This window comes from Erpetoichthys calabaricus, chromosome 10 (assembly GCF_900747795.2).
Source record: "Erpetoichthys calabaricus chromosome 10, fErpCal1.3, whole genome shotgun sequence".
NCBI lineage: Eukaryota > Metazoa > Chordata > Cladistia > Polypteriformes > Polypteridae > Erpetoichthys > Erpetoichthys calabaricus.
In genome coordinates, this window is record NC_041403.2 from 98981672 (window position 1) to 99005640 (window position 23969).

Sequence of the window (23969 nt, forward strand, 5' to 3'; positions counted from 1 at the left end):
TGCAGGCTGTCATGTGTCTTGCACTGACTGGTGGAGGGCTGCAGTGATGGTTGACTTTCTACAACTTTCTCCCATCTCCTGACTGCATCTCTGGAGCTCAGCCAAAGTGATCTTTGGGTTCTTCTTTACCTCTTTCACCAAGGCTCTTCTCCCCTGGTAGCTCAGCTTGGCCGGACGGCCAGCTCTAGGAAGGGTTCTGGTCGTCCCAAACGTCTTCCATTTAAGGATTATGGAGGCCACTGTGCTCTTGGGAACCTTAAGTGCAGCAGAAATTTTTTGTAACCTTGGCCAGATCTGTGCCTTGCCACAATTCTGTCTCTGAGCTCTTCAGGCAGTTCCTTTGACCTCATGATTCTCATTTGCTGACATGCATTGTGAGCTGTAAGGTCTTATATAGACAGGTGTGTGGCTTTCCTAATCAAGTCCAATCAGTATAATCAAACACAGCTGGACTCAAATGAAGGTGATCTCAAGGATGATCAGAAGAAATGGAAAGCACCTGAGTTAAATATATGAATGTCACAGCAAAGGGTCTGAATACTTAGGACCATGTGATATTTCAGTTTTTCTTTTTTAATAAATCTGCAACAATTTCAAAAATTCTTTTTTTTGTCTGTCAATATGGGGTGCTGTGTGTACATTAATGAGAAAAAAAATTAATGTAAATGATTTTAGCAAATGGCTGCAATTTAACAAAGAGTGAAAAATTGAAGGGGGTCTGAATACTTTCCGTACCCACTGTGTATATATCTATAGTCATGGCCGAAATTATCGGCACTCCAGGAATTTTCCTTGAGAGTGCACCATTTCTCCCAGAAAATTGTTGCAATTACAAATGTTTTACTATACACATGTTTATTTCATTTATGTGCATTGGAACAACACAAAAAAAAAGAAAAAAACCAAATATGACATCATTTCACACAAAACTCAAAAACCAGGCTGGAGAAAATTATTGGCACCCTCTACTTAATATTTGGTTGCACACCCTTTGGAAAAAATAACTGAAATCAAGCGCTTCCTATAACCATCAACAAGCTTGTTACACCTCTCAACTGGAATTTCTGACCACTCTTCGTTTGCAAACTGCTCGAGGTTTCTCAGATTTGAAGGGCGCCTTCTCCCAACAGCAATTTTGAGATCTCTCCGTAAGTGTTCAATCGGATTTAGATCCAGACTCATTGCTGGCCACCTCAGAACTCTCCAGCGCTTTGTCTTCAACCATTTCTGAGTGCCTTTAGAGGTATGTTTGGGGTCATTGTCCAGCTAGAACACCCATGACCTCTGATGCAGACCCAGCTTTCTGACACTGGGCCCTACATTGCACCCTAATATCTTTTGACACTGGGCCCTACATTGCACCCTAATATCTTTTGGTAGTCTTCAGATTTCATGATGCCTTGCACACAGTCAAGGCATCCAGTGCCAGAGGCAGCAAAACATCCCCAAAACATCTTGGAACCTCCACCATATTTGATTGTAGGTACTGTGTTCTTTTCTTCGTAGGCCTCATTCCGTTTTCTGTAAACAGTAGAATGATGAGCTTTACCAAAAAGCTCTACCTTGGTCTCATCTGTCCACAAGACGTTCGCCCAGAAGGATTTTGGCTTACTCAAGTACATTTTGGCAAACTCCAGTCTGGCTTTTTTATGTTCTGTGTCAGCAGTGGGGTCCTTCTGGCTCTCCTGCTATAGCGTTTCATTTCATTCAGATGTCGACGGATAGTTCGAACTGACACTGTTGCACCCTGAGCCTGCAGAACAGCTTGAATATGTTTTGAAGTTGATTGGGGCTGTTTATCCACCATTCGGACTATCCTTCGTTGGAGTCTTTTATCAATTTTTCTCTTCCGTCCACGTCCAGGGAGATTAGCTACAGTGCCATGTGTTGTGAACTTCTCGATTATGTTGCACACGGTGGAACAAAGGAACATGAACATCTCTGGAGATGGACTTGTAGCCTTGAGATTGTTGATATTTTTCCATAATTTTTGTTCTCAAGTCCACAGACAATTCTCTGCTCTTCTTTCTGTTCTCCATGCTTAGTGTGGCACACTCAGACACACAACAGAAAGGTTGAGTCAACTTTTCTCCATTTTAACTGGCTTCAGGTGTGATTGCTATATTGCCAGCACCTGTTTCTTGCCACGGGTGAGTTCAAACGAGCATCATATGCTTGAAATAAAACGATTTACCCACAATTTTGAAAGGGTGCCAATAATTTTGCCCGGCCCATTTTTGGAGTTCTATGTGACATGATGTTAGATTTGGCTTTTTTTTTCTGTTTTTTTGTGTTGTTCCAATGCACATAAAAGAAATAAACATGTATATACAAAAACATTTGTAATTGCAATAATTTTCTGGGAGAAATGGTGCATTTCCTGGGAAAATTCCAGGGGTGCTGATAATTTCAGCCATGACTGCATATATATACATATACGCATATATATTTGTTGCTGCTTCAGGTTCCAGTGGAGGATGACAGGTGGAACAATTAGATGACTCCTGAATGTCACAATTCGAAACTAATTTATGAAGGTGCTGCTCAAAGTATGGGCACTGATTTTTAACTTCAAAGAGCAATGGTGCTCTTGTTAATTTGATCCAGCAGAGAGCAAGCTTCTGGTTACAATAAACTGCTGTGTTCATGAATATATGAATTGCAAAAAATTTAACATAAACGATGTGTCTGGCCCCGTAAGACTAGATAGATGAGGCAGGGAATGCATGGAATCTGAAGGTGAGTTTTTGATAGATTTTTACGAAGTAAGTAACATTCGATAATGTCAGCTCACACATCACATTAAAACAACAATTAGGATGTTACTGTAGATTATATATATCACACACCACTAGGGAGCAACTTCAACTTTCTGGTTTCAGAGAGAGGTTGTTTCATAGATTTTTCAGTAATTTTGGAGAATGTGCACAGATTGCCCCACAGATAAGAGTGCACCTAGTTTTTGAAGGAATGTATAATGTCTCAGGATTGGATTAAAGTTACTTCCAGTTACAAAATCAGTTTCTTTCTTAAGCTGGTTATTTTATCCATCACAGTTGTCATTTGTCATTGTCAGTTGTTGAATTATAGCTCTTTGAGTGGGCTGTCTATTTTGACACCTTCTGGCCTGAAAGGGCCTGCAGAGTGTCCTCAGTCAGTTCAATGCAGATTTCCACCCTCGTTATCAGATGAAATACAGACTGGTCCATACTTAGTTTGGAATGTAAGTTAAGTTTTGGCAGTTAAATGACTGCATTCCTGTTAAATCTGCTGTTTTAACAGGCCTGGATGGCCACTAAAGCCTAGCAGAATGGGTAATTCCCACTTTGTCCTACAGTACTCCAGTCATTTAAGGTACCTGGAATAAAGATAGACAATCAGATAATTACCTTTGGTAATATTAATTTAGTGGCTATAATTGCCATTTATAATAAGTTAGAAATCAGCCATTTTAATAATCAGTTACAGATCCATGTGTTTATACTGTGCATAGATCAAAGAAATTATTACTTGCTTTATTGTATCTAATGTTTATTTTAGTTTACAGAAGAAATTTTGTTGGCTAAAATTTGCACAAAGTGTAATTTGTGTTTACTCTTTGATTTTGTACATTTATTTATTTATTTATTTTTTTACTGCTTTTAGGATTGTCCTCATCTGTGCCAAAAGGTCTCTCTGTGCCGCATTTTCAGTGCTACCTTATGGAGAGAGCTTATATTTCAGGTAAGGCTTAATGTTAACATTGATTGTTTCATTTTATGCAGCATTCTCTGTAATAAGTAATATATGTTTTGATTGTGACATTAATTATTTACCCTTTCTAACCAAGAGGCCTTCCATTGAACAGATATGGATGTACGTTTGTTTTCTGTTTTCCAATTTTCATTTCGCTTTAATTGCATCTTTCTATAAATCCATAGTTTTTTAGTGTGTTTTAAAGAACTTTGTGCATGTCCTGATAGACATATCTGATGGTAGTTCTTAAAATTAAAGAAATAATTGCAACAACAATAATCTTTGATATTCAGGGTAGTTATAGGCGTATTTTGAATTATTATATCATTTCAATAAAACTATTCAGAGATACTTACTACCTTCTTATCATTCCACAATGATGTCATTACAGCTTGCATACAAATTCACTATGACATACAACAAAGATACCCCTTTTGGGAGCATTTTAAATTATAACTCCGCTCATTTTCAAAACCTGAGACTACCAAACTTCTATTCTCAGCCTGAATGTATTTCTTCACATAGAACAAATGTCCTTTTTTGTTAACATCTTCATATGCTGAAATATGTATGGGTAGCACAGAGATATAGTGGTTAGTGTGGCTACCTCAAAGCTCAAGAGCCCCGGGATCAAACTGTTTATTAACCTTCCATGTGGAGTGTACATGGTTTCCCTGTGTCTTTGCAAGGTGTTCTGTCACATCACATAGATATGTATGTGCAGGTTAGGTTAACTGATTGCTTTAAATAGAGTCTGTTTGAATGAGAGAAAGTTTTATACTGGGTACACCTGAATGTATGTGTGTATGCATATATGTACATGTGCCTTTGCATTCCTTAATTTCTATTCAAATGTCTTGTCATCTCTGCTCTCATCACAAAATGTTATGACCCCAGTCATCTGATTGTTGGAATCCTGTCTGTCATCCACCTGACAACATCACTCATTTGAAATGTTTTTTAGATGAGATATCAGTAGCAGTTTGCCTTGTGCCTTGTGAGTGCTGAGAAAGGCTCCAGCTTCCCCGCGACTCTACTATAGATACAGTATAACGGGTTTAGAAGGTGGGTGGTTGGATGGATCAGTAGCAGTTTGTTGAATTAATTCAAGGCTAGTAGACATCTTTAATTCTATTCATTTTTGAAGTGCAGAGTTTTCATTGTCAAGCCTAGAGAGCCATACACATTTTTCTTATTTAGAGTCACTTGAAATAAATGTTTAGCATTCTGTCACAACTGTTCTTTTGATTTGGCATGTGTTTGTTTTGAAATTTTGAGCACTGATAAATGCTTTTAGTGTTTCTACATTGTTCATTTTTAATAAGTAATTTGCCTTTAATTGTCCTTTAAAGTGTTCTTGAGATAATTAACACATACAGGTATGGTTTAAATTACAGATCATCAGCATTTAACTAAACAAAACATTATTTTGAATTATTTTGCCTTGACAAAGATTATGTGTGCAAATGATAGAAAGACTCAGTTTAGAAAAACTTTCACAGACATGTCAATCAGTAAATGTCATTGTAGTGTCAGAGATTGAGAATTTTGAATTTTAATACAATAGAGCAGTGGTTCTTAAATTTTATTTTCTTGTGACCCAATATTGCATTTTTTGGGCTTTCAAGACCCAAATTTTCTACCAACAGTCACCCTGTTCCCCCATGGAGAATCACCACCGACACTCATCCCCATCCTCTTAGAGAAACCACCGCCGGCACTCATCACAGGGTTTAGGTCCTACTTGAGGAATTCCTGATGCAGGTGACTTGCATAAACTGCCCGAGCTGATGTATTGTAAGACAAACCAGAAACTGTACATGACTATTTCATATTGAGTACTATTGTGAATTTACAACCCTGAATGACCTAAATTCAGACAACACGTTGTAACGGCCGACCCCTTTTACCCAGCCGGCAGCTACACCTCCAAGACCAGTGGCCTGGATAATTTACTGAGAAATAATCTAACTATCAAGCCGTACTTCTTACCAATTGAACTTTTCCCCCACAAAATCGACGGTGAAAAATATAAGCACACAAAAACAGGATGTAAAATTTAAACGGGTTATATGTATTAAGTAAAATAAGACATGCAAAAAATAGAAACGTATATAAATATAAATATCCCTTCACCCCAGCAATAACAAGACACCACCAAATATATATATACACACAACAAAAACCCTCCCTTGTCCCTGTAACAAATAAACACACAACACGAACAACAATGAATGATAAACTGAAAATGAATGAGAACGTGAGTCCGGTAATAAAGAAACTGTCCTGAAAGCGGTTGACTGAATTAGTGATATTGCGTTGTTTGATTCTCCCCGGAAAAAATGGAACAGCCTCACCGTGAATCCTCGTGTGTGTGGTGGATGATTAAGTCCTACCCCGGGGTCTCTCATGGTGAGGTCCTTGAAGTAAATCCGGCAGATGGAAAAACAAACTGGATGGCTAAGCGCGATATGGAAAAGAACAGGTACAGTGTGGTCGTGATGGTGAAAAAAAATCTCCTTCTCTCCTCTTCCTTCCTTCTCCTCCTGCTGGCTTATATAGTCCTGTGACGGCTGGGATTGATTGATTTTAAACAGGTGTTTTCCAGGTTTGCGGCTGTGGTCTCCTTCCATCATCCGTCCCCCTTTTCGGGGACGGCATTAACTGATGCACATAAACAGTAAACGGGACAATAAAACGAGACGCACTCAGTACTGACATTTAACACTATGTGGCCCCGCTACAACGTAACCCATAGTCTAAAAATCTATGCAAAAGAGAAAAGGTACTGTGTATTTTATTCAGAGAAGAGTTTATTCTTACAATCTCAGTATTTATATTGTTGTTATCTGCTACACATTAGGACATTTGCAAAGTAAATTTGTTTTGTGTTGCCAAAAAGCCTACAGTATTAAATCTGTCACAGAAAAGTTATCCTGGCCTTCACAAACAGTTTATAGATGGTACAAAGAGGATTTACCACCACACAGGATTTGCAGTATTAAATCTAGACAGCTGTAAAATAAAGAGTAATTGCAAAACTAATTTAAAAAAAAATTGAAAGGACACATCATAAATTATAGGAATTATGTGTCTAAATTTTTTAGTAATATCTACTGACACTGCCAGCTAATACCAAAGATTTTTTTTTATAAAATAGTATCTTTAGAATATTTTACTAGTTATTAAACAGCACCTTTTCAGTTTATTTTAATCAACTATTTAATCAACAGATGTGACGTGTCCAAAGGCTTGAGGGATATTCTTGGTAATCTGTAATCCAGTATTGACCTGACATTGACCACTGGAGCAGGATATAAATGACTAAAGATAGCGGTAGTTGTAGCCATTTGATTCCGTATGTGGTGGGGTGGTGTTTATTTAAGAGACTAGAAAATATTATATTGATGATTTTGCTTGATTATGAGTAACTTCTGTATGATTTTCAATAAAAATGCAGTAACTTGAAAATTGTAGTTTTTTTTTTTTTTAAATGAAGCACACAGCATTATAATTCAGTCATGGTAAACCATAAAGAAGAAGAAGAAGCTGTTGAATGTAAAAGTCAGCTTGAGAGTATTAGTAGAGATTATTATTTGCTAGAGTGAAAATTCTTTAGAGTACAAATTCTTGTGGAAGGTACAATAAGAAAAAAAAAACTTTTTTGGTACACTGTATGATTTGAAGCGCTGAACATCAAACTTTAAAAAAAAAACAAAAAAAAAAAACTGTACAGATAAGTTATTAAAAAATCTTCCTTTTTAATATCTTGCATGTTATGAAGTGGTATGTATTTGTATGTTATGGCCCAGGATTGGTTCACTGTCTTAATATTTGTTTAGAACGGGTAATTTTGAAGTACAAATTGTAGATGCCCTGTTGGATGGACTGGCATCTTGACTGAGGTGAGGGATAAACCTTGGAGTCCTAACCAGGTCAGGGTGGTTTTTGGTTACCATACAAGTCAGCATAAAAGAATAATGGATGGTCAGGGGGAGACTACCTGCAAGAGCAGTTTCTCCCCAATATGATGGATGACAGTGTCCCTCTGGCATAGGCCCAATATGGACACCAGCAGGGCATTCTGGGTACTGTACTTTGGAAGAACAGCCTGGTCAGGGACCATGGGTGTTTCCAGAGGGCTCTGCCAGGAGAAGACACACACACCCGTTTTGTTGGACTACCCCCTGGAAGTGCTACCGTCATCCAGTACTATGGCACCATAAGTTCTCTTGGGTCTGCCAGAAAATAAGCTGCTCCACATAGGAAGTTGGTCAGAGTTGGGAGGGGGTGGACAAGGCTGCATGGGAGAAGTGAAGAGTGTAAAGAGAAAGCATTCAATTGTATATTGTGTTCACTGAAGAGAAGCCTCTTAATGGCATTTCTTGAATAAAACAGTAAATGTTTTGAATCCGAGACTGTCTTGGTGCACGTGTGTTTGGGGCTCAGTTGCACCCCCTACTCTCCACAAAGTAAAACAGCATTATTTTTAGCAGGTTTTATTCACAACTATAAAACATAAATATTTCTTATAAAAGAAACAAATATATTAAATTCATTTTTATGTAAAATATGTACCAGCCATTTACCCTAAACCTCTCACATCTTTGTTAGTTTTGAAGATTGCCATTTTATTCACTTTTTGCTCCTTGTTCTTTATTGCTATGGACAGATATCATTTTTAAGCTGCCATGTTTATTTTTGTCTTTCCAACAGTATATTCATGATTTGGCCAGATTTCAAAGGGGGTGGGGGCACACAATTTTCCCATTGCCAATTTAGGAGTGTGTTCCAAAGGAAAGCCAAGCACTTTGACCTTGACTTGGAAGCAGGGGAAGGAATTGTGTGTGTGTGTGTGTTTTTTTTTTAAGAGGAAATTACATTGTAGGTTTTGAGAAGTTTCCTTGGGGAAGAAATAGGAGATAATGTTTCTTTCAACTTAAAGGCTGTAGCAGGGAAGAGTTTCAGGTTTGTTTTCTTAAATGTTTTTATTATAGTACATCAAATTCCTAAAAAATATATTTATATTTATACTTTATTTACATTTTAAAATACTTAAATCTCTAACTTTGTTTGAGCAGTTTTTATTTTAATGTGTGTTAATGTCTTGTTTATCAGTTATGTAACTAATCACATACTGTGTCATTCATAAACAGGTATACAGCTGAATATCAGAATTCTTTCTATTGGTATACTGCAAGTGTGAAATGGTTGGTAACTATTAATGAAGATGTCAGTTTGTATTCTTGGTTTTGGACAGTCTACGTGTGTATATCAGATTTACAGTACATACATGTATATACTCTACTATATTTGAGAGACATTTAAAAAGTTTCAGCCCTTCTACATTTTCGTTGGAAATGATGAAGTTGGGAGGAGTAGTAGTTGTGCATTAAAAAGTTGGAATGACGCTGGGAAAATTGCATTGCACACGAAGGAGACTATGTAGAAAAGTGCTCGTAATTTGTTTTTGAAATTCTTAATAAATAGAGTTTAAAAAAAAGTGCAGAAACTTTTTGAACATCCCTTGTACTATATACACATAATATGAACATTTTTATGTAGGTGAATATTTGTAACTGCTCTTGATTGTACTGTTTTTGCAGTGACCCCACACTGGATGGACAGAGACAACGGCATTCTTCTGGTGGCACACTTTCCAACCTAGAAATGGTTCCAAGTCTTGAAGGAGTAGAGCTTGGTGCAGATGGAAAGGTAACAAGGGAGGAAGGGTATTCAATAATGTTTCTATTAAAAAGCCACAATATTTCTAGATTATCTCCTGATGTTACCTGTTTCAAAAATCAGATCCATATTTTCTACTCTTTTGTTCTATAGTAATGTCTGTTCAATTTTATGTAGATATTTATTAGGTTATATTTCTGACTTTTTTTCCTCTTTTTTTAAAATTTGGATATATTGCTTTACTGCCATCTGTAATGGTGACACAGTTGCCACATAACTCCAGCATTTCTGGTTCAATATCCTAGGTGATATCTATTTGTAGTCCATATTTTTTGATAAAAGTTACTTTGCTTTTACGATATTAAGAGGATGAATCTGGTTTGAATCGGACATTGGTTTAAATTATGTTAAAACATTTTTTTTTTGCTTTGACAGACTGTTTCATATGCCAGATTTCTGTATCCAACAAATGCATTAGTCAAGCAGAAGACACCAACATCTGAGCCTACAGTGACAACTCAAACACCTAGAACAAGTACAGCACGGAATTTTACTTCTGCACGATTTAGTAGTACAGTTTTGGCATCAGAACCAGGTACAAAAACTTTGATTTTAAGTTAATTTGTTTTATTATTTTATTTTTCCTTCTTTATATTTATATTTAGTATGTTTCTTAAATTGTTTGTAGAAATTATATATAAAAACACAGTGGTCTAATCTGTCAGATGTAGTTTATTTGCTCTTCTAGAATTTATTGAAGTGCTGTTTCCGTTGAATCAAATGTTCCTGCTCTCCATTACTTGTAAAGGGCATTTTTGTCAAAAAGAATTGAACAAAACTCAGTATTGATTTAATACAATTTATTTGGAGTCCGTTTTCAAGTTTTATTAGAGCTTGGAACTTTCAAAACTTACTAAATACAAAAATGACCTCAAAGAGCTGAAAGCTATTTGGGATCTTGTTTTTCAATTGTCCACCTATATATGGTTTATTAAATTCAGACATATGCAATTCTTTACTCAGTGAGATATTGATATGTCTGTTTATGTGAAAATGTGGATACATTCCAATATTATGTATATTCATTGCTAAGCACTAGAATAATAAAGTCACATGTGCTTATAATTTTGGTATTTGTTTCTGTTATATAAAGTTAAAATTATTAGTTCCTGCTATGCTGTCTTCACATGAAGAAGCAGAGTTAAGACTCATTAAAGAAAACGTTTTTGTGATTGCAAACAATAAAGCAAGCGCTATTTGTCTATACTTGAATACCTCATGGTGTGCTCTCTGGCTTTAACATGGCTGCATCACAGACTGAGAGTTCTGGGCTTAAATCCTTGCTGGGACATTGTCTTTTTGAGGCTGGCTCATTTCCTTGTGTCCATGTTGCGTTTTCTTTATGTAATTTTGTTTTGGTTTTTTTTCTCCCACAATCCAAAGGCTAACAGGTTAGGTTAGGTTATGAGTGAATGTACATCCTAGATGATACTGGTCTATGTACATTTAAGTCCCTGAAGCTTAACTGTTCTATTTCTCACTCATCTTTCTTTTTCTACCTCTAGCGTAGGTGTGGCATCATATCTTCCTTTAGACCCTATGGTTAAAATTTATAACCCAGTACACTTGTGCCTAATGCCAGTTGAAACCCTTTTAGCAAGAACATGTGAAGCTTCTCACCAGCCTCTGCCTATTCAATCCATCTGGTAAAGTCGTTTCCCCACAGCTGCTCAGATTTAATGTCCCTCCATTTTCAAAAATAAAGGATATGTAATTTCAGTTGGGAATCTCTACCTTTAAAGTATTACCTTCAAATTGGAACATACACCATACCTGACCTCTTGAAGTTGAATTCCTATAGGATTGCCCTTAGATGCATTCAGTTATCTTTGTGAAACTAGGGCACTGGACATATTCCCTCATTTGTTTTTGAGAATGTCCAACTATTTTTGATAATTTTATGTCTTGTACCTTTTCTGTTGACATACATTCCCTTTATTACCTTATGTCTTACTTTTACTCGATGTTGCCTGTCTCAGTTATATACAACAAATGTTATCTTGTCTTTTCACAATCCCTGTCAAATCAGCCCTGGGCTCTTATTGAAATCGGCAGATGTCTCTTAAAGCTTGGAAGATTTTTTTTTTTAAATCAATTGTCCCTTATTTTATCTTTGAGCTGCAAAGGTTAACAGGAGAAAATATAGTCCTCTATATGGTATGGTCAGCTTTGCTAATGATTGCTGTGATGGCCCATGAGGTGTAGAGTGTGCTTGGCCAGCACTGCCTCCTCTATTCTTCTCCTCCTCTTCTATTTTCTTGAGCATTTTAGACCATGCGCATGTTGTGGAGAGGGACAGGGTTCTTCTTATATAATTTCATTTAGGATTAATGTCACTGTGCATCTGAAGTTGGTTGTTTCCCCATAAAAATTCCTTTACAAAAAAAAAAAAATATATATATATATATATAGGGGTGGCGCAGTGGGTAGCGCTGCTGCCTCTAAGTTGGGAGACCTGGGGACCTAGGTTCGCTTCCCAGGTCCTCCCTGCGTGGAGTTTGCATGTTCTCCCCATGTCTGCGTGGGTTTCCTCCCACAGTCCAAAGACATGCAGGTTAGGTCGATTGGCGATTCTAAATTGGCCCTAGTGTGTGCTTGGTGTTTGGGTGTGTTTGTGTGTCCCCTGCGGTGGGTTGGCACCCTGCCCAGGATTGGTTCCTGCCTTGTGCCCTGTGTTGGCTGAGATTGGCTCCAGCAGACCCCCGTGACCCTGTGTTCAGATTCAGCGGGTTGGATAATGGATGGATATATATATATATATATATATATATATATATATATATATATACACACACACACACACAGTAATCCCCCGCCTATTGCGGAAGTTACATTCCAGACCCACCCGCAATAGGTGAAAATCCACGATATAGAAAGACATTTTTTTTGTAGTTTAAGCCTTAAAATACCCCTCCCACACGCTTTAAAAACATGTAAACTTATTAAAACACACTTTGTAAACACATATGATATGTGGATGTCGGGCTAAGGATATGAGTAACATCTCTCTGTTATAAAACATTTTAACTTCACGCAAGACAAGGCAGTGATCCAGCTGTTGTAGAGGCGTTTAAATGATTGACATGCAGAGTGACAAGCTGAAAAACAAGTTGCACAGAGCCAGAACAAAGTCCACTTCTCCTTAGCGTGCATTCAGCTCCCCCCTTCCCAAGACGAAGTGGCAGGAGCGTAGCATGCCTCCGGGGTGGGGGGGGGTGGGGGGGTTTGAGCGAAGCGATCGTGACCAGATCCGAGCACTTCTCCTTAGCGGGCGTTCAGCCGTCACACACCCCAAACACTCCTCCTCGTACTACTTCAGAACACGCAGAGCAAACAGAACAGGCATGCATCTTGGCAGAAGCAGCACAAAGCCTGTAGCTGATCTGTCCACTTCTGCTTAGCGTTCGTTTAGCTCCCCCCCCCCCCCCATCACAAAGCGAGCGGCAGAGACGCGAAGTGGAAAAAGGACAGCTGCTATACAGGCTTTTAAGTGATTGACACAAAGCGCGACAAGCACAACACACAGCTGGCCAGCAGCAGCAGCAAGACACCAGCTGAACCGATCACATCTCTTTAGCGTGCGTTCAGACCCCCCTTCACAAAGCGAGCAGCGTTATAAGTGCCACGAGAAAGATATTTAACCATGCCCAGGGCAGGAAATAAAGGACAAATATTGTTTTTACAAAAGTTTTAAAGTAAGAATGAAAATAATGTATATGTAACAATTCCCATGAAAATAACAATCTCTTTAAATTGTTTATCCGGTAAACCAAACGAGGGGGTGGGCGAGTGAAGCATGACACTCAGTAATTGTATGGCCAATTTCTGTTTGCCTGATGGTTTCATATGATGGTTTACCTGGAGGCATAGAAAGCTAAAATTGCTCTGTCTGTGTGATGTTTAATTTGAACACTAATAACCCTTTTACTACTTCCAAAAATTTACCTTTGTGTATTTTATTTTACATACGTTACATTTCCTACAAAGCTTTGAAGAGATAGTGTCAAGATTTATAATTTCTCTGAGTTAAGTAAATACTATAACAATCACTGTCATGCATATTGCACATGCTGAGGAACATTTGACATTTATTAACTATTACATCAAAGTAGGAATATGCTTGTCTTTTGGCAGTTTGATAAATCAGGATATGCTTTTACAATCACAATTTTTAATGTACTGCATTTTTCTAGACTACATAATCCACACTACAGGCTTTTGGTGTCATACTTTGTTAAAGGCTTACACTTAATGACTATTAAAATATAAACACACACATATATATATACACACACACAGTCATATGAAAAAGTTTGGGAACCCCTCTCAGCCTGCATAATAATTTACTCTACTTTCAACAAAAAAAGATAACAGTGGTATGTCTCATTTCCTAGGAACATCTGAGTACTGGGGTGTTTTCCGAACAAAAATTTTTAGTGAAGCAGTATTTAGTTGTATGAAATTAAATCAAATGTGAAAAACTGGCTGTGCAAAAATGTGGGTACCCTTGTAATTGTGCTGATTCGAATGCATGTAACTGCTCAATACTGATTACTTGTAACACCAAATTGGTTGGATTAGCTCATTAAGCCTTGAACTTTAACTTGAACTGTGTCCAATCATAAGAAAAGGTATTTAAGGTGGTCAATTGCAAGTTGTGCTTCCCTTTGACTCTCCTCTGAAGAATGACAGCATGGGATCGTCAAAGCAACTCTCAAAAAGATCTGAAAACAAAGATTGTTCAGTATCATGGTTTAGGGGAAGGCTACAACATCTTGCTGCAGATAGTGTATCTGTACATCGTTCTACAATTCAGCGCAATTTGCACAAAGAACATCTGTATGGCAGGGTGATGAGAAAGAAGCCCTTTCTGCACTCACGCCACAAACAGAGTCTCATTCATTTTGGAACAAAGTGCTTTGGGCTGATGAGACAAAAATTGAGTTATTTGGTCATAACAAAAAGCGCTTTGCATGGCGGAAGAAGAACATTGTATTCCAAATAAAACACCTGCTACCTACTGTCAAATTTGGTGGAGGTTCCATCATGCTGTGTGGCTAGTTCAGGTACTGGAGCCCTTGTTAATGTCGAGGGTCGGATGAATTCAACCCAGTATCAACAAATTCTTCAGGATAATGTTCAAGCATCAGTCACAAAGTTGAAGTTACGAAGGGTTACGAAGTTACGATATTCCAACAAGACAATGACCCAAAACACAGTTCAAAATCTACAAAGCCATTCATGCAGAGGAACAAGTACATTGTTCTAGAATGGCTGTCACAGTCCCCTGACTTGAATATCATCGAAAATATGTGGGATGATTTGAAGCAGGCTGTCCATGATCGGCAGCTATCAAATTTAACTGAACTGGAGAGATTTTATATGGAAGTCAGAAATACCTCCATCCAGAATCCAGACACTCATTAAAGACTATAGGAGGCGTCTAGAGGCTGTTATATTTGCAAAAGGAGGCTCAACTAAGTATTGATGTAATATCATTGTTGGGGTGCTCAAATTTATGTACCTGTCTAATTTTGTTATGATGCATATTGCATATTTTCTGTTAATCTAATAAACTTAATGTCATTGCTGAAATACTACTGTTTCCATAAGGCATGTCATATATTAAAAGGAAGTTGCTACTTTGAAAGCTCAGCCAATGATAAACAAAAATCCAAACAATTAAGAGGGGTTCCCAAACTTTTTCATATGACTGTATGTATGTATGTATGTATGTATGCATATATATATATATATGTGTATATATATATATATATATATATATATATATATATATATATATGTATATATAGATATAGATATATATCGATATATATATATATATAGAGAGAGAGAGAGATATAGATAGATAGATAGATAGATAGATAGATAGATAGATAGATAGATAGATAGATAGATAGATAGATAGATAGATAGATACACTAGGGGGCTCTGCCCCCTGCTCGTTTCGCTCGCAACCCCCGGGTTTGGTTAACCGGATATACAATTTAAAGAGATTATTTTATCATTCATTTTTTATTTCTTGATATTTGCCAGTAATAAAGCTGTAGTGAATGAGCTATTTCGACGTTCTACTTTGTCATCTACTCTTTGTCCTTTATTTCCGGCCCCGGGTTTGGTTAAATGTCTTTCTCCCGGGGTGTATAACGCTGCTCGCGTTGAGAAGGCGGGGGGCTGAACACATGCTAAGGAGATGTGGTCGGATCATCTGCTGGCTTGCTGCTGCTGGCGAGGTGCGTGTTCTGCTTGTTGCGATACGTGTCGATCATTTAAAAGCCTGTACAGCAGCTGTCCTTTTGTCTCACTGCCTTGTCTTGCGTGACGTCAAAGTGTTTTCCGAGAACATCACGTCTCGTCTCCATCCAAAGATTTTTTTCTTTTTATAATACAGAGAAAGAGATAGATAGATTGCAATAAAAACATCGAATCCATTCTTTGGGTCCAGACCACACACCAAGGTGCAAACTGTTCCTGAGGTCAATATACAGTGCATCCGGAAAGTATTCACAGCACATCACTTTTTCCACATTTTGTTATGTTACAGCCTTATTCCAAAATGAATTAAATTCATTTTTTTCCTCAGAATTCTACACACAACACCCCATAATGACAACGTGAAAAAAAGTTTACTTGAGATTTTTGCAAATTTATTAAAAATAAAAAAATTGGGAACGCACATGTACATAAGTATTCACAGCCTTTGCCATGAAGCTCAAAATTGAGCTCAGGTGCATCCTGTTTCCCCTGATCATCCTTGAGATGTCTCTGCAGCTGAATTGGAGTTCACCTGTGGTAAATTCAGTTGATTGGACATGATTTGGAAAGGCACACACCTGTCTATATAAGGTCCCACAGTTGACAGTTCATGTCAGAGCACAAACCAAGCATGAAGTCAAAGGAATTGTCTGTAGACCTCCGAGACAGGATTGTCTCGAGGCACAAATCTGGGGAAGGTTACAGAAAAATTTCTGCTGCTTTGAAGGTCCCATTGAGCACAGTGGCCTCCATCATCCGTAAGTGGAAGAAGTTCGAAACCACCAGGACTCTTCCTAGAGCTGGCCGGCCATCTAAACTGAGTGATTGGGGGAGAAGGGCCTTAGTCAGGGAGGTGACCAAGAACCCGATGGTCATTCTGTCAGAGCTCCAGAGGTCCTCTGTGGAGAGAGGAGAACCTTCCAGAAGGACAACCATCTCTGCAGCAATTCACCAATCAGGCCTGTATGGTAGAGTGGCCAGACGGAAGCTACTCCTTAGTAAATGGCACATGGCAGCCCGCCTGGAGTTTGCCAAAAGGCACCTGAAGGACTCAAAGACCATGAGAAAGAAAATTCTCTGGTATGATGAAACAAAGATTGAACTCTTTGGTGTGAATGCCAGGCGTGACGTTTGGAGGAAACCAGGCACCGCTCATCACCAGGCCAATACCATCCCTACAGTGAAGCATGGTGGTGGCAGCATCATGCTGTGAGGATGTTTTTCAGCGGCAGGGACTGGGAGACTACTCAAGATAAAGGGAAAGATGACTGCAGCAATGTACAGAGACATCCTGGATGAAAACCTGCTCCAGAGCGCTCTTGACCTCAGACTGTGGCGACGGTTCATCTTTCAGCAGGACAACGACCCTAAGCACACAGCCAAGATATCAAAGGAGTGGCTTCAGGACATCTCTGTGAATGTCCTTGAGTGGCCCAGCCAGAGCCCAGACTTGAATCCGATTGAACATCTCTGGAGAGATCTTAAAATGGCTGTGCACCGACGCTTCCCATCCAACCTGATGGAGCTTGAGAGGTGCTGCAAAGAGGAATGGGCGAAACTGTCCAAGGATAGGTGTGCCAAGCTTGTGGCATCATATTCAAAAAGACTTGAGGCTGTAATTGCTGCCAAAGGTGCATCGACAAAGTATTGAGCAAAGGCTGTGAATACTTATGTACATGTGATTTCTCAGTTTTTAAATTTTTAATAAATTTGCAAAAACCTCAAGTTAACTTTTTTCACGTTGTCATTATGGGGTGTTGTGTGTAGAATTCTGACGAAAAAATGAATTTAATCCATTTTGGAATAAGGCTGTAACATAACAAATGTGGAAAAATTGATGCGCTGTGAATACTTTCCGGATGCACTGTATATATGGTCCACATCATAGACCAGACTACTGCTTATGGCTCCAAATATAACCTAAACTGTAAATATGTTGCCTGTGGTCTGAGTGCATGTTCCTTACACCAACAATGTATTAAAAGATGAATGCTTTTCTTTATGTTGATAGAAATTTATATGACTGTATTTTTAGTGTATTTGTACAGTAATAAATTGTTACTTTGTTGTCTAGGCGGTGATGCTGTGGTGTTACCAGATTATGATCCTAATCTGCTAAGTGATCCCCAGTGGCCTTGTGGGAAACATAAACGAGTACTAATCTTCGCATCTTATATGGTAAGAAACTTGATTAAATTTAATAATGTATCCTTTTCATGTAACTACAAAGTAGTTGTATGTAAGCACTGATGGTTATAAGTAAATTTTGCTTTTTAACTCTTTTTTAATAATGTATCTTGTATTGGTTACCAGTTTTGGAAGATGTTTGTGCTAAAGGTTGGTAATATACTCATTAGGGCTGCTGTTCATAGATCCATTGTTCTGAAATCAAACCTCAAGCCAGGTTGATCCTCTCTGGAGTATGCACATTCTCCCCATTTCTTAAGTGTTTTCTTTTTGGGTACTCCAGTCTTCCTATGACATCTGAAAGAAGTGTTAGGTTAATAGATCACCCATAATTGATTGAATACGGGTGAGTGTTTCTGTGTGTGTGAATGGGTCTTGTGACGGACTGGCAGCACATTTGTGGTTGGATCTTGTCTTGTACCCAGAGCTAGAGATATTTGGTATAGACTCTGAAGTGGATTAAGTGAGTTTGTCAATGTTATGCAATGGCTACAGTCAGACCATGTACATATTTCGCAACATCAGCTGTAGGCTAACTAATAGTGTTGATCAGTGAATTTCGGTTTAGGACAACTTTTTTCCCCAGCATCCCATAATGCACGGCCAGTGCAACATGTTCCAGAGCGGTAACAGCCAACATCGGATGAGACTGCCCCAGGCCAAACACTCCCCCCAACACCCCTCGGTGGGTAATGCTGATCATTTGCATTACAGACTGTGGGACTTACTTAGTGTTAGAACAGATAAGTTAATAATGCACATTCTCAGCATTTTATTTTTATTAAACATACAGCATAAATAATGAGTTATCTCTGCTTGTCACCAAATGTGCAGGTTGATTTTTAAGTTCCATCTCAGTATAAGAGAAGGAGGCACATGCACTCTGCATGCCTAATTAGCCACGTGGAGATAAAAAAAACAAACCTTGAAGGAGCCGGATGCACCATAACTGTTTACAAGATGTTGTGGTATAGCATGTCCAAGGCTCAGAAAAAGGTGGCCGATTTTTAATAAATACTTAATTAATTGTCCGTCTCGATCTCCATGAGTGTGGGGTTGCTAGAGTAAATGAGGTGAGACAAACCTGCACGCGAGAGCGCGTTCTGTCTCAATTGCTTCATCGGCAACTTGAGATGTGTGATTGAGACGTTACACCCACAGAGGCATATTAGGAAGAGCCAGCACAAGAAAAGGAAATTGAATAGAGAATGGAAGAAAAAGCAATTGAGAAGTTGCTACTCGGCCAGTACAGTGGTGGCGATGCAGGCAGTCAAGGCCCTGCGGAGGAACGAGTGATTATTGTTCAAGGGGTGGATTGGTTCCCTCGCTGTAAAATTCAGGGGTAGTGGGGAACTGGGATGATCTCCCTAGGGATCCAGAAAGTGCCAGTTGTTGTGCATGAGGAAGAGGGAGAGCCGACTTGAAGTGACATGGCAGTTGCACCGAAGGAGGCAGTCACGTTTGGAGCTGGCTGGGGAAGGGACCATTGCTGCTGATGTCTCTGCTGACTGTGAAAATAATGAGGGGTGATTCGGGGAGGCAATGTTGGAACACGTGCTATGGTGATGGAGAGGATAGTAAAAGGAAAGAGAATGCAGATTATAAGATGAGAAGGAGCTGAAGGAAACAGATTGGCAGAAGGAGAGAGAAGGAGCCGGAGATTAAAAGATGGGACACATGGAAGTAGGCAGGGAGAAGAGTGAGAGAGCCGGTGCTTGAGTAAGCAAGTGGGAGAAAAAGAGACGGTAAACAGTCTGGAAGGGAGTGTGCGATGCTCGATTCAGTGATCAGGTGGTGCAGGAGACACACCATGCAACTCCGGGAAGGTGGTGGGAGCCTTTTTGAAGCCATAGACAATGGAGACTTGAGCCTGGGTTTGGATTTGGGAGCCCTGCTAGCAGCCATGTGACAGCAGGGACCCGGACCCATGGAAGGATTGTGGTGACTGTTGGTTAGGCATCTTCTCCTTCTGCAAGGTTCAGTTAGGATAATGAGAGGAAACACCAGGCTCAAGGGAATCACCGGTGACTAGCATGTAAAAGACAGATTCCTGCCTGTGAGAGTTTTAACCTTAGTTTTAATGAAATAATTTATATGATTAATTTTAACCTCCACAATTTGATTCTTTTTGTAGATTATTTATTTATTTATTTATAAGAAGATTTGCACTGCACTTTTGAACACTGTTCTGTTTTGTTGGATTTTAATAAAAGCACTGGAGCACTAATACACCTACCCCTCACTATAGGTATGTTATCATCGGTAGTGGGTTCAAGAGGCTCCCTGGAAGGACCCAGTAGAGTGGGGCTGACCCACAATATCACAGATATGTCTATCTTTTTGATAGAAGAAAAAGTGCACAGCATCAGCACAGACTGTTTGTAGAGCCTTCAGCGCAACTTCAAAAAACAGAATGAGCCAGTGGCTTCAATTATAATATGCTACTTTGAATTTTCTGCCTTTAAAAGACCTATGCATTTTTTCTGACTTTTGACATCGATTTTGGCATTTCTGCTTTATTTCGACAAAATGTCTGATTGTACATCTCTGGCTATGTTCTTTCTTTTTTTGCTTTCACAGAGGTACAGTGGTGCAGTGGTTGGCACTGCTGCCACACAGCTCAGGTCACCTTTTTGGCCACAGTATAGTTGACAGATGTTTCTGTACCCCTCAGTGACACTTTAAAGATGATTACACCATCAGTTAGTCCTTCCCCATTGACTTCAATGTATTTTGCCGAGTTTGGTGATACAGTGATCCCTCGCTATATCGCGCTTCGCCTTTCGCGGCTTCACTCTATCGCGGATTTTATATGTAAGCATATTTAAATATATATCGCGGATTTTTTGCTGGTTCGCGGATTTCTGAGGACAATGGGTCTTTTAATTTCTGGTACATGCTTCCTCAGTTGGTTTGCCCAGTTGATTTCATACAAGGGACGCTATTGGCAGATGGCTGAGAAGCTACCCAACTTACTTTCTCTCTCTCTCTCTCTTGCGCTGACTTTCTCTGATCCTGACGTAGGGGGTGTGAGCAGGGGGGCTGTTCGCACACCTAGACGATACGGACGCTCGTCTAAAAATGCTGAAAGATTATCTTCACGTTGCTACCTTCTGTGTGCAGCTGCTTCGTGAAGCGACATGCTGCACGGTGCTTCGCATACTTAAAAGCTCGAAGGGCACGTATTGATTTTTGCATGTTTGTTTTTCTCTGTCTCTCTCTATCTCTCTCTCTCTCCCTGCTCCTGACGGAGGGGGTGTGAGCTGCTGCCTTCAACAGCTTTGTGCCGCGGTGCTTCGCATACTTAAAAGCCAAACAGCCCTATTGATTTGTTTGCTTTCTCTGTCTTTATGACAGTCTCTGCTCCTGACGCACACTCCTTTGAAGAGGAAGATATGTTTGCATTCTTTTAATTGTGAGACAGAACTGTCATCTCTGTCTTGTCATGGAGCACAGTTTAAACTTTTGAAAAAGAGACAAATGTTTGTTTGCAGTGTTTGAATAACGTTCCTGTCTCTCTACAACCTCCTGTGTTTCTGCGCAAATCTGTGACCCAAGCATGACAATATAAAAATAACCATATAAACATATGGTTTCTACTTCGCGGATTTTCTTATTTCGCGGGTGGCTTTGGAACGCAACCCCCGTGATGGAGAAGGGATTACTGTAGTTCCATTCAGTGTTGCATTAATTTTTCACCAAGATCTTGCATGATGGGTGCATCACTTCATCTGCCTCTCTTCTTACCCTGATGCGCCCATCACTCTGGAACAGGGTAAATCTGGACTCATCAGACCACATGACCTTCTTCCATTGCTCCAGAGTCCAATCTTTATGCTCCCTAGCAAATTGAAGCCTTTTTTCCGGTTTGCCTCACTGATTAGTGGTTTTCTTATGGCTACACAGCAGTTCAGTCCCAATCCCTTGAGTTCCCTTCACATTGTGCATGTGGAAATGCTCTTACTTTCACTATTAAACATAGACCTGAGTTCTACTGTTGTTTTTCTTCGATTTGATTTCACCAAACGTTTTAAGTGATTGCCGATCACGATCATTCAGGATTTTTTTCCGGCCACATTTCTTCCTCGAAGACGATGGGTCCCCACTATCCTTCCAGTTTTTAATAATGTATTGGACAGTTCTTAACCCAATTTTAGTAGTTTCTGCAATCTCCTTAGATGTTTTCTCTGCTTGATGCATGCCAATGATTTGACCCTTCTCAAACAGACTAACATCTTTTCCACAACCACGAGATGTGTCTTTCGACATGGTTGTTTAAGAAATGAGAAGCAACTCATTGCACCAGTTGGGGTTAAATAACTTGTTGCCAGCTGAAAGATAATCGCCCATGCAGTAATTATCCAATAGGAGGCTCGTATCTATTTGCTTAGTTAAATCCAGGTGGCGACTTTTTTTTTGGCCAGGCAGTGTATTTGAGGTTTGTGGGAAATTGCCATTTGTCATTGCAAAGGTTTTGAGGACTCGGAAAGGGCTTTTGATTCAAAATCTTTATTAGATGTACTGCAAGATCTAGGGTTCAAGGGCCATTTACTTTGTGTAATCAATTCAAGTCGTCATCCTCATGTGGAACATGATGGCCCAGGAAAGCTTTGGAGTTCCGCCCTTGATGCTCATAATCAAGAGTCTGTTGTGATGCCGAGGTAATCTAGTGATGTTTCCACCCCACCCCACAGGCTATCACACAGGGTCTACTAGCCACAGCCTGTAGGGGTGAAACCCTGGACACTACAGAGTGATTCTGCCTTTCTCGCTATCTTAATACATGAAGCAGTTACTTAAAAATCATATGATTAGAGCCTTTATCTGTAGTACTCTGAGGAAAGAGTTTAAATAAAGCAAGCCTGCCAGCTAAATGGTTTCATGTGATAAATCTTTACTATTTAAAGAGCAAACATCCTTTAAACAAAGGTTAAATTATATAAATTGGAGCATTTGACATTTTTAACTTTATATTTATTTTTTCTTTCTCCCCACAGACAACAATAATAGAATATGTAAAGCCATCTGATCTAAAAAAAGATATGAATGAAACATTTAAAGAAAAATTTCCTCATATCAAGTTAACTCTGAGTAAGATAAGAAGGTAAGTACTATTACACAACTACTGTCTGTTTTTAATATTCTTTATCATTCATTTCTAAAGATGATTTCTGTTTGCTTAAAAAGAATGGTTAATGCAGTACTGATACGTGATGAACTAAGCTAATCTCATGGAAAAACAGGGAAAAGGTTAAGAAAATTGATAATGTGGTGTTGGCAGTTAAGTTCATGGAAACATAAATATCATAAAAGTAATGTTTGATTTAGACAATATGATGTAATACGTGGTGTAATTTTAACTTATTTTCAGTGTTTCTGTTATAGGTGAGAATTACCAGGGACCCTCCTCAGTATGATTTTATTATTCCAGTACTTGGTTCATGATTCAAAGATGTGTCTTTTTTTGTTTCTTTTTTTCTGCAGTTTATTTTTCCATTTTAATTTTACTGATGTTAAAGTTTAAATCATACTTCAGTAGACAAAAAGTATAAATCTGATATACCAAATACCACTTGTGAAGATGGATTTTAAATATCTCGGCTATCACCATAGTACTACTAGGGTGTTATACCAAGTTAGCCATTATGGGTGTGGTGAGAAGTTAAGCAAAATGATACCTTTTATTGGCTACCTAGAAAGATTACAATATGCAAGCTTTCGAGGCAACTCAGGCACTGTCTTCAGGCAAGTTGTAATACAGAAATGACAGATACAGCATTAGAAAAACTTTAAATGAGGCATCTTAGATGTAAAAAATTATTAGACCTCTCCAGGCTAAGATTCATTTAGCAAGAGAGGAGAACAATCAGTAGTCAACATCTTTTGATAAGATAACGTGTCCAACAAAGTCTTTTGAAGTTTCTGATGAGTTTTTCAAAACAATGTGGATCTGTAGTCAGGTTGTCTAGGACAGTCCAAGAGACAAACAATCCTCATATCTGGCCTGGAGAGGTTTATTAATTTTT

At 38.9% G+C, this 23969-nt stretch overlaps 2 protein-coding genes across 2 annotated transcripts in view; one reads left to right on the top strand and one right to left on the bottom strand.

Moving 5' to 3' along the window:
* LOC114658415 (cadherin-4-like) overlaps positions 1 to 23969 on the bottom strand; it is a 2147065-nt gene that overhangs the window by 350558 nt on the left and 1772538 nt on the right. The gene's annotated exons all lie outside the window — the stretch shown is intronic.
* The window catches only part of cables2b (Cdk5 and Abl enzyme substrate 2b), a 71753-nt gene that overhangs the window by 39828 nt on the left and 7956 nt on the right, over positions 1 to 23969 (top strand). The window contains exons 3-7 of the mRNA XM_028811667.2: positions 3646 to 3723; positions 9342 to 9450; positions 9856 to 10015; positions 17831 to 17934; positions 22941 to 23047. Coding sequence (XP_028667500.1) covers positions 3646 to 3723; positions 9342 to 9450; positions 9856 to 10015; positions 17831 to 17934; positions 22941 to 23047 — 558 coding nt within the window. The remainder of the gene's footprint in view (positions 1 to 3645; positions 3724 to 9341; positions 9451 to 9855; positions 10016 to 17830; positions 17935 to 22940; positions 23048 to 23969) is intronic.